Here is a 14,946-nt window from a genome sequence, read left to right on the forward strand (position 1 = left end):
ATGGATGGTTCAAGTGGTCCGAGTTTTGTGAATGAAATAAACTTTTATCGAGAAATAACTCCACTATGTGATGTTCACAGCTCAAACATAATTGACTTCAAACTATTGTTTTTACTAAATGCTCAAACAAATATCTCAATTCGTGTGCATGATAGGTTAAGGGTTTTGATTTGTTGACACCTAACTCTTTTCCATCTTGTTTTTTACATGTTTTCTGTTTATTTATCTCCTCTTTTCCTATAATATCTTCTATCAAAACTCTCATTTCTTCTTTTGTTTCATTTGATGGAGGTGTGATTAAAGTGTGAACAAAATTTTATCCATCGGTTAAAATAGAGCATTGTTTGTCTGTTGTAATTTCGGAATAAAAGCTTAGACGACTTTTATATCCTTAAACACTACTATAAACTGAGATGATCACTTGAAGAATATCTTAACAATCATTTTTTTAATATTTTCGTTATATATTTTAAGCGGATGGGATCTCTCTCAAGTGAGAGGATCTATCCCTAGCAATAGTATTTTGAACACATTTCAACGTATTCAATTTAATTTTTAGGAACTCAATACATTTTAGTGAGATAAATGTATTGACTTTAATAGATTAAGCCCATCAAGTGGCGCACCTAACTTGGTATCACTCTGATCACAAATCCAATTTTGAACTAACTCGGAGAAGAAGGGGAGGCTCGTCAAAGAGCCACTGAAGACGATTTGGCTGTGGGTGAGGAAGATGAGGCGATTCAGGAGGGCGAGAATTATGCACTTGAGTTGATGAATGGACATGATGATAATGTTACCGCTCTTAGCAATTTGTTTCAGCATCTTCACAACCATGAACGCCCTAGTGAGGAATAGGATGATGAGGTCTTGGATAATGTCAATATTGATGGATGTGCAGCAGTGTCTGCCATCAGAGATCTTTTATCGCTAATGAAAGTTGTTGCAACAGAGCAGAGACTGAGAGATCGAGCTGCTTGATGAGTGCTCGTATGTGCTTCTTCTTCAACCTGGAGAGGGTGAAGAAATGAACGTGGACTAAGATGAAAACTGAAAACCGACAAAACGCAGTGCAGAATTTGAATGCAGTTACAGTTCATTAGGATTCTAATTTGATTTAAATTTTGTTTGCTAATTCAAATTATTAACATGACAAAATACTGTGATATAATTACATGGCAGTACATTATAATTATTCTCTTTTTTTTCTCATTCAAAATTCTCATTACATTGGAGAAAACAAATTAAAATTCTAGCTAGGGAGAAAAGCAGACTCCATTACAAAATTAACAAGCACACCATTACATCACATTACTTTACTATATATATAATGAGAAAATGGTATATGACTTAGTTATGATTGGCTTGCTGGTTAAGCCTAGCTGCTGCTGCCACAGATGCAGAGACACCGCCAGGATGAGTAGTGAGGTTCGGATCATTTCTCATTTCTGCACCCGTCACCCCTTCAGCATCTCTCCTCGTTGCTACTCTGTCTGCTGGTAACTTCGAAGTCGCATCCTGCAACAACAAAAAAACTCACTAGTTCCTTTGATAAAGTGGTTAATTTCATTGAAAATTCATGGTTTCAATTCAATTCGCGTACCGTCAGAATATCAGCAAGTTTGGTTTTCTCCTCATCTTTAGTTGCTCGAGCATTGAGTGTAGCTGCTGACTGCGCCGCCGCGGCAACACCTCCGGGGACAATGTTGGTTCGGCCTGTGGCTCTCACTTCGGCTGCTTGAATTGCAGCCGCGTCACTCCACTCCACAGGCTTTTTTCCGGCTGTCAAAACAGTGGCTTCGAGCGCTTCACCTATGGTGATGCCTCCGGTTCCACCAGCTCCGGCGGCGCCCATCTCTTGAACAAGAGATGGAGGTGTCACTGTATTCAGTGATGCCTTTTGGTTAAATTGTTCCACCACCTGTTGCCAATTGGTTTACATATTAGGCACATGAACAACTTGAGTTATCTAACTTATTAATCAATTTACCTAACCACTTTTAAGCTGGTACAATTTATATACATGATATTATCATTTTTTTTTTGAACTTGATATCATCATTAATTTTTCTTCAAAGATTTGTAGTACCTCAGCTAATTTACAAAATTTCCTTCCCTTGTCTTCTAGATTTTTTTTTGTTACACTGTCTTCTAGGTTGTGAAGAACCTACGAAACCCATTAAAAAACAGTATTATTTATTGTGATTTCTAAAAAAAACAGTGTGCATAAATTAATATCACAATATGACAAATATTTCACGAAATTCATTATTTCATCAAATAAAGGATACATAAATTCCATGTAAATTACCCATTTAAATAACTAATAACCACACTTACACAATCACATTACTTATTTTGCAATTATATAAGCTAGTTGAGCATTCATAATGTGATCATCAATGTAATTATAGGTGTGTACCACTAAACCGTGGAAACACTTTGGGACCTCTTTTCTTCTCTATCTATCTTTACACTCTTTTGATTAGATTAAATAAGATATTAAATTCACATTTATCACTTATATCTCATCTACTCCTATCTTTTATAATTGGTAGAGTGATATTCGATGATGATTAATCTTTATTGATAATATCTCTTGTAGACCTATTCGGTGTAGACCAATCTTATTGATAATGTAAAGACAGAACTATGTCTTTGAGAAATCAACAAATTCATAGACTATTTTGTGTAAAGTAGGACCATATATAGGTAAAAAAGATTTATATATAAAGCACACACCTCCAAATTCGAGGGGGGATTCAATACGAAAAGTGAAAAGAAAATGTTTAACGGAGTTTTAAACCAATGCAAATAAAAATATTAATTTTGGTGGTCGAGACTTGCTGTATGTCTGACAACAGCACTATTAATATTGTTAGATATTAATTAAATTAACCATGAGATAATTATACTGATATTTGAAGGCCGCATTGCAATGATGACTTCTAAAGATAATTGTTACAACTTTTCATATTGAAAGAAACCACAATTTCTAATATGAAGAGTTGTAACATTATCTTCAGAAGTCATCATCGTCGTGCCGCCTCCAAATAGTTGTATAATTATCTTATAGTTGATTTAATTTAATTAATATCTAACATTGCCTACCTTGTATATCCTACCATGCATTTTTTTCAACTTTTAAAGGCTTCGTATTAAAATGATTAGAAAAGCAATAATAGTAATGATGGAAAATGAACCTGTCCACCGACGGACTCCGTGATGACCTGCCTCCCGGAAACATCAGTCTCGGTTAAACTGACACCACCCTCGGTGGCAATTTTACTCATATCATTATGCCCCACCACTCCCTCCCTCTCATTCTTCGCCGCCGCCGATTGCATGGCAGCGGCAGCGCCACCCTTCTGTGTCTTCCCGAGCATCGCATTCTCCGCCTTCTGCATCAAGGCAGCGTCAACCGGTGCCACCGGCTTGCTCTTCAGATCTCCCTCGACGTTGAAGACGTCTCCATACTTGACAGCTTCCTCGTGCTGCGGCCTCTGAGGCTGCTCCTGACTCATGTTCTATCTTCTTCTCTTCTCTTCTCAGTTTATCTATCAATGGTGGTGTTTTGTTAATGCGTGCATTTCATGCAAAGTATATATAAAGAGGTGAAGGATTATTATATATACGTGCATGCAGTGATGGGATTGACACGTTACAAAGGGACTGAGAGAGAAACCACGGTGGAGAACACTTGGCGGAGAACCAGGAGTGTTTTGTGGCTTAACCACGGTTGGTTTTGTGACGTCTGTTTGAGAATGCGAAGACAAATGTCCACCCATGATGACCAAGTCCCCATTTATTATCTGCATCCTTCCTTTTATCCTTAGTTTAGTACTTTAGTTTATGTTGGGAAAGAAACGTCCGTAGATATTTTATAAGCTATATATGCATATATCAGAAATGAGATAAAATTAAGGACTAGACTAAGGTCTGAAATGTATGAGCATCAAGAGGTAGAGTAACGTACACACTTTAAGTAGAAGTCTTAAATTAGAGTAATATGATGAATGCAACTATAGGTTAAGTTTTGTTGAGAGTTTTGTTGCCCATAATGCTCTCTCACTCTGCTCGAACAAATTATGGATGTAAGAATATGGATTGATTGCATTTTTATGTGGGAACCAAATGATGTGAAAAGAACTAAAGAAGGAGAAAAAAGAAAAAAAAATTGTGTTAAATTGCTCTCAAAATTTTAACCGGGTGTGGTGAAGGTCAAAGATATGTCCAAGAGTGTGACTTCTAAAAATCAAACACTTTCAACCTAGGAGTTTAAGTCATTCTTTTATCACTGCGATCGGCACCAGGTGGGTAGAAAAAAGAAATTGAGGGCATAAGTAAATTATGATAATTTTTCATAACATATAAAAGATGAAATTGGTTAATTACATCATGGAGTAGAATCGATTGAATTATATTTTGAGTTCTTAGCACTATTCTTGTAGACCTAAAGTATCACATAAGATATGAATAAGCAATTGATAAGTAATTAATGCAATTTTGACTTGAACCACATAAAATCCCTAATATTTGCAGGGGTTCATAACCAACAACATGCACCACATGAAGAGAGTTAGAATAACAACCCACGGCCGAAGCCACGAGACTACGCCTCGTTCTACCCATGGAGGATTACAAGAAGCTCTATATGCAAAATATAACCATTCTCTCCATCGCTGAAGAAACCAACGATCCAAACACCATTCTTATTGCGGATGCACCCCCTAAAGTTGTCTTGTGAAGAGAACCAACACAACCATCACAATTCACGGCCACTAGCTTCATCCTGATCAATTGGAGTTCAGGAAACAAACCGGGTCGAAGCTGTCGGACATCTGCAAAACAAGCATGTTGGATGCTCAGCCTTAGGGACCAATAACCCATTAACTCGGTACTTCAACCGAGTTGATAAACGAGTGATGTTTAATAACACTACATGCAGGTATTTCTTTTTATGTCATTTTATAATTTTATCTTGTTTAACACCTAGCTTTGTCAAAAAAAAAAATTCCATTCAGCTAGTTTTCTGCTTTCAATCTTTAGCTTTTCAACTAACTTTTCAATTTTAAGCTAGGTATTGCTAGACAAAGCCTAGGTGTAGTTAAAATATATATATATATATATATATTAGTTTAAAAAATAAATTTAAAACTTAAAACTAGAAAAATGTCTCTTTTTTAAGTGTAAACTAAGATAAAATCTCTATTATATGATTTAAGCCACATACTCACTTTGTTACCTATTTTCTAAAAATATTAATTAATTTTCATATAAAATGTGTTGATATTTTAAAAAATAAATTGAATTTTAGAAAAGAATTTAAGCTCGCACCAGGGAAGCCGACACTCTCAGTCGAAAGGTTATTCATGCGTCCTCGATGATGATCAAGGAGTTGGAACTATTGGATGCATTCCGAGATCTGAGTTTGGATTTAAGCTCGCACCAGGGAAATTGAGCTTCGATATGGTGACGGTGTCTAGGGGCTCTTGGATGATATAAAGTCGAAACAAGAGACAGACAAAAAAATTGATAGAGAGGCGCAAACTTGTGACACAAGGGAAGGCATCACAATTTACTATAAAAAACGATGGTATACTGCGTTGTAAAGGGCGGGTTTGTGTACCCTACAACGCGGAGATGAGGAACAAATTGGCCAAATTTTAAATTGTTAGTGTATTTTCATGTTTTTAAAAACACTTAAACACGGTAACAGTACCATGTTTACTAGGGGTGAACATGGGCCGGGTAAATCCAATGAACCCGCCCAACCCAATCTGATCCAATAGAAAAAATGCGGGTTGGATCGGGCAATCGGGTTAGTCGGATGGATTTTACTACAACCCAACCAAGTTCGGATCGGATTTCAGATTCAGTTCAAATCCATCCAACCCAACTCAGAATCCATACATATAATAATAATTTTTATAATTTTACTCATACTTGGAGTGCTAGTGTCGGAGTGATGATTTTTTGAAACTTTGAGACTTAAGTATTTGTAGTTATTTGTCAAATTTGAACTTAGAGTATTTGTTCGTAGTTATTTGTTACATATTTGTATATAGTTATTTGGCATGTTGGAGACATCTAAGTTCTAAGTGTCATGACATGACATTTAGTGTTGTTTTTGACTTTTTAGATACTATTTATATTAGATTGTTTTTTGTCATTTAGTAATTAAGTTTTATGTTTTTCATGATATTTGGCTATATGTCATTTATGTGGTATTATTTCTATAACTTTTTGTGTCTTTTTCATGCTATTTAGTATAATAACATATTTAGTATTTTTTATAACTTTTTCTGAATTTATAATAATTTTTGCAAGATTTTTAAATATTTCAGATATATTATTATTTTAAAATATGGACCCAATAAATCCATCCAACCCAATCCAAACTTCGTCGGGTTGGTTCGGATCGGGTCCAAAAAAGAAATTCGTGAAATCCAACCCAACCCATACAATTTTGATCGGTTCGGATTTTATTTTGACCAAAATCCATCCAACCCAACCCATGTGCACCCCTAATGTTTACAACTGTTCGATTTTTAGTGTATTGCCTCTCTCTCTCCCCCCAAAATCTCTTGAAAAAGTGGATTCTCTTATTTCTCTTTTGATACAAAGTGTCAGGAACAAGTCGCTACAAGTTAAAAGACATGAATTGGCAATGAATTCAAATTTCACCTTTCCTCACTTCACGCTTTCAATGCCTCACTTCTCTTCTTCACACTCCACACTGCAAATGCTCTAATTTTCACTACCTCCCATGGCGCCAAAACAACGACGTCCCGCAATGTCGCAAATGGACGCTGCTCTCGCCGCCATGTCCCCTTACGGTTTCTCCACCACTGTCATCCGTCGAACCGTTCAACATCTCCTCAATGTCCGTGCGTGCATTTGATCTAATACACTTGATAAAAATCAACCTAACTGTCTTCTGTTTCTGCTTCTTTAGGTTCATGGTGGCGGCGACCAAGCCTGGGTTCTCATCCAAGACTCCGCCTACTCTCTTCTCATTCACAAACTTCTCGATTCGTCCCACCCAACGGTAATGAACTTGTTTACAAATTCAATGTTGTTGAGATTCTTTGTAATTAGTCTCATAGTTCTCTTAATATTGTTGCATTAAATGTTATGTTGGCAAATCACAATGCTTCTTACTCTTAGGTGTACCAGTATATATTGAATTTCTCTGTGGTTCCTTCTTTATAGTGCCAATTTTATTTGTAAATTATAACCATTCCTTTCTAATATGGAGAAATATTGGGTTATAATGTCAAGAGATTCATATATATATATATATATATTAGTGCTCATGAGGTCAAATGTAATCTGCCTGAGTAATCCAGTGGATTTTCTAAGACTTCTGAAAGGGTGTCCCGTCAAAATTTGTTTCAGCCTATTGGCCTGTATATTCTTATAAAATCATTATTAATACTCTCCAGATCTGTGGAATTGTTTTGTTTTTGTGAAGGATGGTTTGACAGAGGATAACCCAGGAGATGGTCCCAATGAGACACCCTCTGCCGGGTGCTCAAACAAAACTCTTCTACCTTGCTCTGACACACAAACTTCTGATGGTACACCATTAATTAATCAGACCAATAACACCGTATCAGCATCCAGTGAAACTGCTAATGAACTTCCCATTAAGGCTATGGACATTGTATCAGCAACAACTGAAGGTGTCGCCGAGTTTCTCATAAAGGCTGATGACATTTCATCCAGTGAAACTGGTAATCAACTTCCCATTAAGGCCAAGGACACTGTACCAGCAACTAGTGAAGCTGGTGCCGAGCTTTTCATGAAGTCTGATGAAATTTCAACTGGTGAAGGTGGTCATCAACTTTCCATAAAGGCTGTAGACATTCCATTGGCAACAAGTGAAGCCGGTGCCCAGCTTCTCATAAAGGCTGATGACATTTCAACCACTGTGACTGAGGTCGGTAATCAACTTCCCATCAAGGCTGTAGACACTCCATTGGCAACCGGGGGAACAGGGAATCAAGTTCTCATCAAAGCTACAGATACTGTATCAGCAGACAATGAATCTGGTAATTAACTCGTTAATTAATTTTAAATCGCTTCCAAGCAGCAATTGACAGCGTGATTAAACATATATGTATTGATTCTCTTGTATATTACTGTCTTACAGATTCTAAGCCTGCACCATCTCCATCGACAAAGTCCTCACAAACTGTGGGGAAGCTTTGTCACAAGAAGTGTAGACCTCGCCATGGCTTGATTTCTTATGACAATAACGAAGAGGACCTGATTGAACTACCACCAGATCCTTTGTCAATGGTATTGTTAAATATGCTAGCAAATAATGGGGTCAATTAGTATAAACAGGGTAGGGTATTAGGAACTATCAGATTGGCTTCAAGGATTCGAAAAATATATTTGTTAAGTTAGAAAATTGTTGTATATGCCTTGATGGTGTCTGTAGTAGCTTACCTGGTTTGTCAGAGGGTTGCATGATTTAACAGATACTTGTATAGTTGCATGGTAAAAAATCAATTTTTATGTTACTAGGATTATATGTGTGATGAAATTATATTTACCTTCATTATTTTTTGTTGGGATCTGGTGGAGGGAGGGGAACGAGGGATGAAACTTGAGGAATGAGGAGGTGGGGATCATCATCAAACCCTTCTCATTAGAATGCACGTTACACAGCTTCACCACCTGCTCTGCATGAGGAACATAATTACCTCCATTGTGAAGTTTGTTAAAATGACATAGCAGTCCATCTTTACATTCTATGACTAATAACGATCAACAGAATTTTGAAAAATCTGAAGGAATATGCCAATTAAACTGTGGGCAGTCAACAAAAAAAAGAGAGGGTGAAATGATAAAATTTCTTGGAAATAAATTTCTTGGAACAAATGTAGTGCATAAGAGAGTTAGGAAAAGAAAGTGGAACAAATGTAGTGCATAAATATAAAACTTCAGATTTATTGCATATTTGTGGGGTTGTCTTTTTGAATATAACTAAGTTGTGTTTGTGCTTTTTTTTCCGTGTTTAGGTTTATGGCAGCAACAACAGCTGGGTCTTCATGGAAGACTCCAATGATGAAGATTCCGACTACGCTCTTCTCATTGACAAACTTCATGACTCGTTCCAGGCAACGGTAAAAATTGCTGTTTTCTTTAAGATTGTTACTTTATCACAATACAAATATTTACACTTGGCTGGGAAGTTGTAATTCGGAGGTATAATTGTGCGGGTAGATTTATTCTTCTGCAAGGAATTGGCTTATGGTAGCTTAAAATTCAAACGGTTAATCATCATCTGGTTATTTTAGATATTTAACTTTGATCACCGCTAAAAATGATTGCAAATTTGTCAATCCAGTTTTGTCTGCTGTGAGTTTGACACTTATAATTGCATCGCCTGTTTATATGTCCTCCATTCTCTGTTATGAATCATATCTTACCAAATTCAGTGTTTTGTCTCAATCTTATATGAAGCAATGAACCGGTTTATGTCTGTTATTTCAGGCATTCAGCTCTTTTTTATAAATCAATTCTTTGCAAATTCAACGTTGTTTCAATTTCAAGATGATGCCATGAGCTGCTATGTCTCCAAATGCATATTTCTTCTTTCTGGAGTTGTTGAGATTAATTGTAATTAGTCTGATAGTTCTTTTAATATCGCCTACAATACATGTTAGCAAAGCCCATTGCTTCTTAGGTGTACCAGTATATATTGAATTTCTTTATGGTTCCTTCTTTATAGTCCCAATATTATTTGTAAATTATAACCATTCCTATTTAATATGGGAAAATATTGGGTTATAATGTCAAAGAGATTCATATATATTTTAGTGCTTATGGGAAATGTAATCTGCCTGAGTACTCCAGTGGATTTTCTCCGACTTCTGAAAGGGTGTCCCATGAAAATTTGTCACTGGCCTTTCGACCTAATGGCCTATCTATAATTTTTAATAGTGTCCAGTTCTGTGGTATTTTTTTGTTGTGTGAAGGATGATTTGACAGAGGATAACCCAGGAGATGGTCCCAATGAGGCATCCTATGCTGATGACACTGTATCAGCATCCAGTGAAACTGGTAATCAACCTCCCATTAAGTCTATGGACATTGTATCAGCAACAAGTGAAGCTGTTGCTGAGCTTCTCATAAAGGCTGATGACATTTCATCCGGTGAAACTGGTAATCAACTTCCCATTAAGGCTATGGAGACTATATCAGCAACAAGTGAAGCTGGTGCCAAGCTTTTCATAAAGGCTGATGAAATTTCAACCAGTGAAGCTGGTAATCAACTTCCCATCAAGGCTGTAGGCACTCCATCAGCAACAAGTGAAGCCTATGCCGAGCTTCTCATAAAGGCTGATGACATTTCAACTAGTGAAGCTGGTAATCAACTTTCCATCAAGGCTGTAGACACTCCATCGGCAACTAGGGTAACAGGGAATCAAGTTCCCATCAAAGCTACGGATACCGCATCAGCAGACAATGAATCTGGTAATCAACTTTTCGTCCTCATTAATTAATTTTGATTCACTTTGAAGCAGCAGCGGACAGCGTGATTAAACATATTTGTATTGATTCTCTTGTATATTACTGCCTTGCAGATTGTAAGCCTGCACCATCTCCATTGACAAAGTCCTCACGACCTGTGGGGAAGCATTGTCACAAGAAGCGTAGACCTTGCCATGGCTGGATTTCTTATGACAATGACGAAGAAGACCTGATAGAATTACCACCAGCTCCATTGTCAATGGTATTGGTATATATGCAAGCAAAATGATGGGGTCAATTAGTATAAACAGGGCAGGGTATTAGGAACTATCAGATTAGCTTCAAGGGTTCGAAAAATGCATTTATTTAAGCAAATGTTGTATGATTCAACAGATACTTGTATAGTTGTTTGATAAAAAATCGATTTTTATGTCACTAGGATTATATGTATGATGAAATTATATTAACCTCCATTATTTTTTGTTGGGATCTGGTGGAGGGAGGGGAACAAGGGATGAAACTCGGGGAATGAGGAGGTAGTGATCATCATCAAACCCTGCTCATTAGAATGCATGCTACAGAGCTTCACCACCTCCAATTACCTCCACTTTGAAGTTTGTTAAAATGACACTGCAGTCCATCTTTACATTCTATGACTTATAAATATTAACAGCATCTTGAAAAACTCTGAAGGAATATGGCAGTTAAAATGTGTGTGGTCCACACAAAAAAGAAGGGGTGAAATTATAAAATTTCTTGGAAATTTTTCCTTGGCCACATCTTGAGTATCACCCAAGACACAAGGAAAAGAAAGTGGAACAAACGGATTGCATAAATATAAAACTTCAGATTTCTTGCATATTTGTGGGGGTGTCTTTTAAGAAACCTTATTTTAGGGTATTTCCGTTATCCGTTATTATATACTCTTTTTCCACAAGTCATGTTCTGACACATTTTGAATTCCTATCATAAGTTAAAATTAAATTAACTAAAAATAATCTTTGCATACCAGCTGTAACATTTCCTCCTCATTGTTCGCCTCGTTGTAGGCATCTAAATGAAAGTGGTGGTGTTGATGACAATGAAGGTGGTGGCGGTGACAGTGATGGTAGTCGTGGCAGTGGAAATGGAGGTGGTAAACAGTTATTGTGGAGGTGATGGTAGAAGTGGTCGCGGTGGTGGTGGTGGTGGCAATGAAGTGACAGCAGTGGTGTCGGTGGTGGCGGCGGCAACAATGATGGTGGTGAACAGTTGTGGTGGAGGTGATGGTTGTGGAGGGTGGTGGTAGTAGTGGATGTGGCGGTGGCAATGGAGGTGGTGTTTGTGGCGGTGGCAACGATAGTGGTGGACGGTTGTGGTAGAGGTGATGGTAGAAGTGGTGGTGGTGATGGAGGGTAGAGGTGATGTCTCTACAGCTTATTTAAAAAAAGCTCCATCATTTAATTATTTACTTAAAGGTCATTTTTTATACTTTCTTTGATAAAAAATAAGTAGTTTAATTTTTAATATCATATTATCAAGTGTGTTTGGCCCAAGAAAAGTAAAAAATAGGTCGGGTCAAACACTATCTTTAAGTATAGAAAATTCTATAAAAAAAATTTAAACCAATGCATTAATTAGGGTACGTTTGTTTCAAAATAAAAAATACAACATCTGTTGCTAATTAACTGTCTGAAGAGAGAACACACATATTAAGGAATACAATTAATTTTGTTAATTTTTATAAAAGTATTATTATTTTTACCCTCTAGAATTTATTTTATCTTTTCTAATTTATTTTTTCCACATGGGCATTACTTAGAAAAGCATAATTTGATGTTTTCTTGAAATGCTAAGTTGACAGTTAATGAGAAATGATGGGAGTAATGATTTTTAGCGGTATAAAAGAAATAATATATTTTTGAGATATTAAAAAAATTATAATATAATTCTTGTTAAGTTACACTAATTAAAATCATTTTTTTATATTTTATCTCATATAATATCATAAAATAATTAATAACTTGAGAGTAGCTTTTCCAAAAAATTCACTTGTTTTTAAATAATATTTTTTTTTAAAAAAATGAAACAAAAAAGCTTAGAAAAATGATTTTGTAATTAGTGATTGCGATCTTAGGTTATGGGTAGAGTCGTAGAGGAGTCTTGTGGGATAAGGTTGGCCGTTGGTTTTGCAGGTGCCTTCGGGACTGGGGATGTGTTATTGGCAGAGCTTTGCGCGTTGTGCGAAGGTTTATTGTGGTGTGGGATCTGCGATTTAGAAAGGTTGTTTGTGACTTTGATTATTTTGTGTTGGTGGATATAGTCGTTGCTAGTAAAGACATGATAGGGTATTGACATCATACAACAATTCAACAAGCAAGGGAGTTGCTTAGTCGATAGTGGGAGATCAGAATGAGTCAAATTCATCCTCTAATGTGTCAAGATGTGCTAGTTTAGTTTGTTTTGCTTTTATTTTTCCTCCTGTAAAAAGAAAGAAAAAAAAGGTAGTAATTATTTGAAAGTGTTAGGGATAGAAGAGTAATATCATTTGTTTTGAGTGTTTTAAAACTTACCCCTTCCCTGCAAGAAGCTTGCTGCAAAATAAGTACACAACACAGTACCATTAGAGCATCTGCAACAAAGAAACTTTGTGAGTTTCTTTATGACATGTCATCTGAAAGAAAGTTTCTTAACTGTTGTAGAAAATAAAGTTTCTCCACGTGGCAAGCTACTTTGGGTGCCCACTAGGGTGGGGAAGTTTGAAAGTGGTCCATCGATGGACCACTCTTCCCAGCCGCTGATATATTATATTTTAAGTTTTGTGGTCAGGATGTTGTACCTTTTACTTTGCCAACAGGTCAAGTGGCTGTCACTAAGATGAGTTTCATATTTTGCTAAGACACCCCTCGCTCTCATTTACCGTGTGGCTGTTATGTGTTTTGTCTTATGTGTAGGTCCCAGGTTCCAGCTCAGAAGACATCAAAAAACATTCGCCATTTTTGGAGTGTAAGGTCTGAGTTGAGTTTTGAGCCGTCTGCCCTTGTCCATTATTCCCCGCCATTGTTTAAGTAGAGAATCCGCACAACATCGACTGAGATTGGTGGATCTGAGATGTGTGGAAAAATTTGTGCAACACGCAAAGATAGAAGATTGAATCGATGGAATCGCTGGTAGTGCATACACGCGTTCAATCCCATTCAAACCCATTGAATCCATTCAATCCATTCATTTGCGTTCAACAAGTTTCGAACCCCACCATACACGCGTTCAATCCCATTCGATCTGGAATGAATACAAATGAAAGGATTGAATGGGATAGAATTGGGATTAGGAGGGGTATAAATCAGTTTGGGAGAGATGCATTTGACGTGTTCGACGAAATGCCCCAAAGAGTTGGTTGTGTCCACTTATGCCCCAAATGAATGATATGACCCATTTTGGTAGAAATGAACGTAACCTTATAATAATGCGTTGTTGGTTGATTCTTTCCCTTAGGCCAATCCCAAATATTGAGTGTCAATTTCATATAACCCATATAAACATGTCTAAGTGTGTTTTGGCATAGAAATCATAGAGTAGAATAGCGGTTTAGTGCCATTTTAGTGGTAGACGGTGCTGCTGAAGATGAATGCATTACGAAGGACCCATTAAGAACATGTATTTTGTAGAAGATATCCAGTATTGATTTGTCACTAGTAGAAGATCATGTCTTGCCTTGTAAAATAGAAACATGACATATTCCTTTCTTAAAACATGGGTTTTGAGTGTGAGGTTGTTACATATATTGAGTGGTTGAACATCGAACAAAACGTATGCAAAACGCACCATGATTAAAATGTTTAAAATCAGATGATATAAACGAATAGTAGTGACTTAAACATAGCACATGGTAGTGGACAAACTTAAAATTTCTTAGTGACTTAAACATAACACATAGTACTGGAAACAACATTGTTACAACCGAAATACTAGTAGTAAGAGGTCTGTTTTCATAATGAGGATGGGAGTTCATGAACAAAACAAGAAAGACTTAAACATAGAGTGAGTTAAACATAAGACATGGCAGCCATACTCCTGTGTAGAGGTCTCTTAATTGTTGCGAACGACACGCAAGAGCAAATGAAGTTCATCTGGGACAAAAGTAAAGTGTATGACGTTCCCCACAAGCGTAAATCCTTGCACAATTCATACCATCCTGTAATTAGACAAGCTTCATTCTTGTTTCTTTCAGTAGGACTAATCTTGCAATTTGCAACTAAATGTCTGTCCTCTACTCTCACATTTAATCTTGTCATTCCATGCAACAAGACTCTCTGTCACCCTTGCTGGTAAATTCTGCAACAATGTAATTGATATAGAGCATCACATGAAGTAGAAATAAGAAATGGGTATTACATTACAATAAAAAGGATAAATTAAAAGAGTGAGATGGACGTACCAAAGGGTTTCTACCCCGATCTATCCTGTCAATGACAA

At 36.7% G+C, this 14,946-nt stretch overlaps 2 protein-coding genes across 3 annotated transcripts; one reads left to right on the top strand and one right to left on the bottom strand.

Annotated features, from left to right (window-relative positions):
* Window positions 1–907: 907 nt before the first annotated feature.
* On the bottom strand, window positions 908–3,616 carry LOC130721324 (late embryogenesis abundant protein D-34-like). Of its 2 annotated transcripts, XM_057572098.1 has the most exons (4): window positions 3,204–3,616; window positions 2,090–2,167; window positions 1,604–1,921; window positions 908–1,518 (listed from the first exon to the last, which is right to left on the bottom strand). In XM_057572098.1, exons 1-4 carry the CDS (start codon window positions 3,522–3,524, stop codon window positions 1,351–1,353), a joined length of 885 nt encoding a protein of 294 aa, XP_057428081.1. In that variant the 5' UTR covers window positions 3,525–3,616; the 3' UTR covers window positions 908–1,350. The 2 variants fall into 2 exon arrangements, with proteins under 2 accessions (XP_057428081.1, XP_057428082.1); XM_057572099.1 differs by lacking the exon at window positions 2,090–2,167 and having other exon boundaries at window positions 3,204–3,615.
* A 3,018-nt stretch (window positions 3,617–6,634) lies between these two features.
* On the top strand, window positions 6,635–10,964 carry LOC130721280 (uncharacterized). Its single transcript, XM_057572045.1, has 7 exons — window positions 6,635–6,886; window positions 6,959–7,051; window positions 7,478–8,057; window positions 8,159–8,307; window positions 9,036–9,140; window positions 9,996–10,494; window positions 10,605–10,964. Exons 1-7 carry the CDS (start codon window positions 6,770–6,772, stop codon window positions 10,778–10,780), a joined length of 1,719 nt encoding a protein of 572 aa, XP_057428028.1. The 5' UTR covers window positions 6,635–6,769; the 3' UTR covers window positions 10,781–10,964.
* The last annotated feature ends 3,982 nt before the right edge of the window (window positions 10,965–14,946 follow it).

Source organism: Lotus japonicus, chromosome 5 (assembly GCF_012489685.1).
Source record: "Lotus japonicus ecotype B-129 chromosome 5, LjGifu_v1.2".
In the NCBI taxonomy this organism is placed as follows: domain Eukaryota; kingdom Viridiplantae; phylum Streptophyta; class Magnoliopsida; order Fabales; family Fabaceae; genus Lotus; species Lotus japonicus.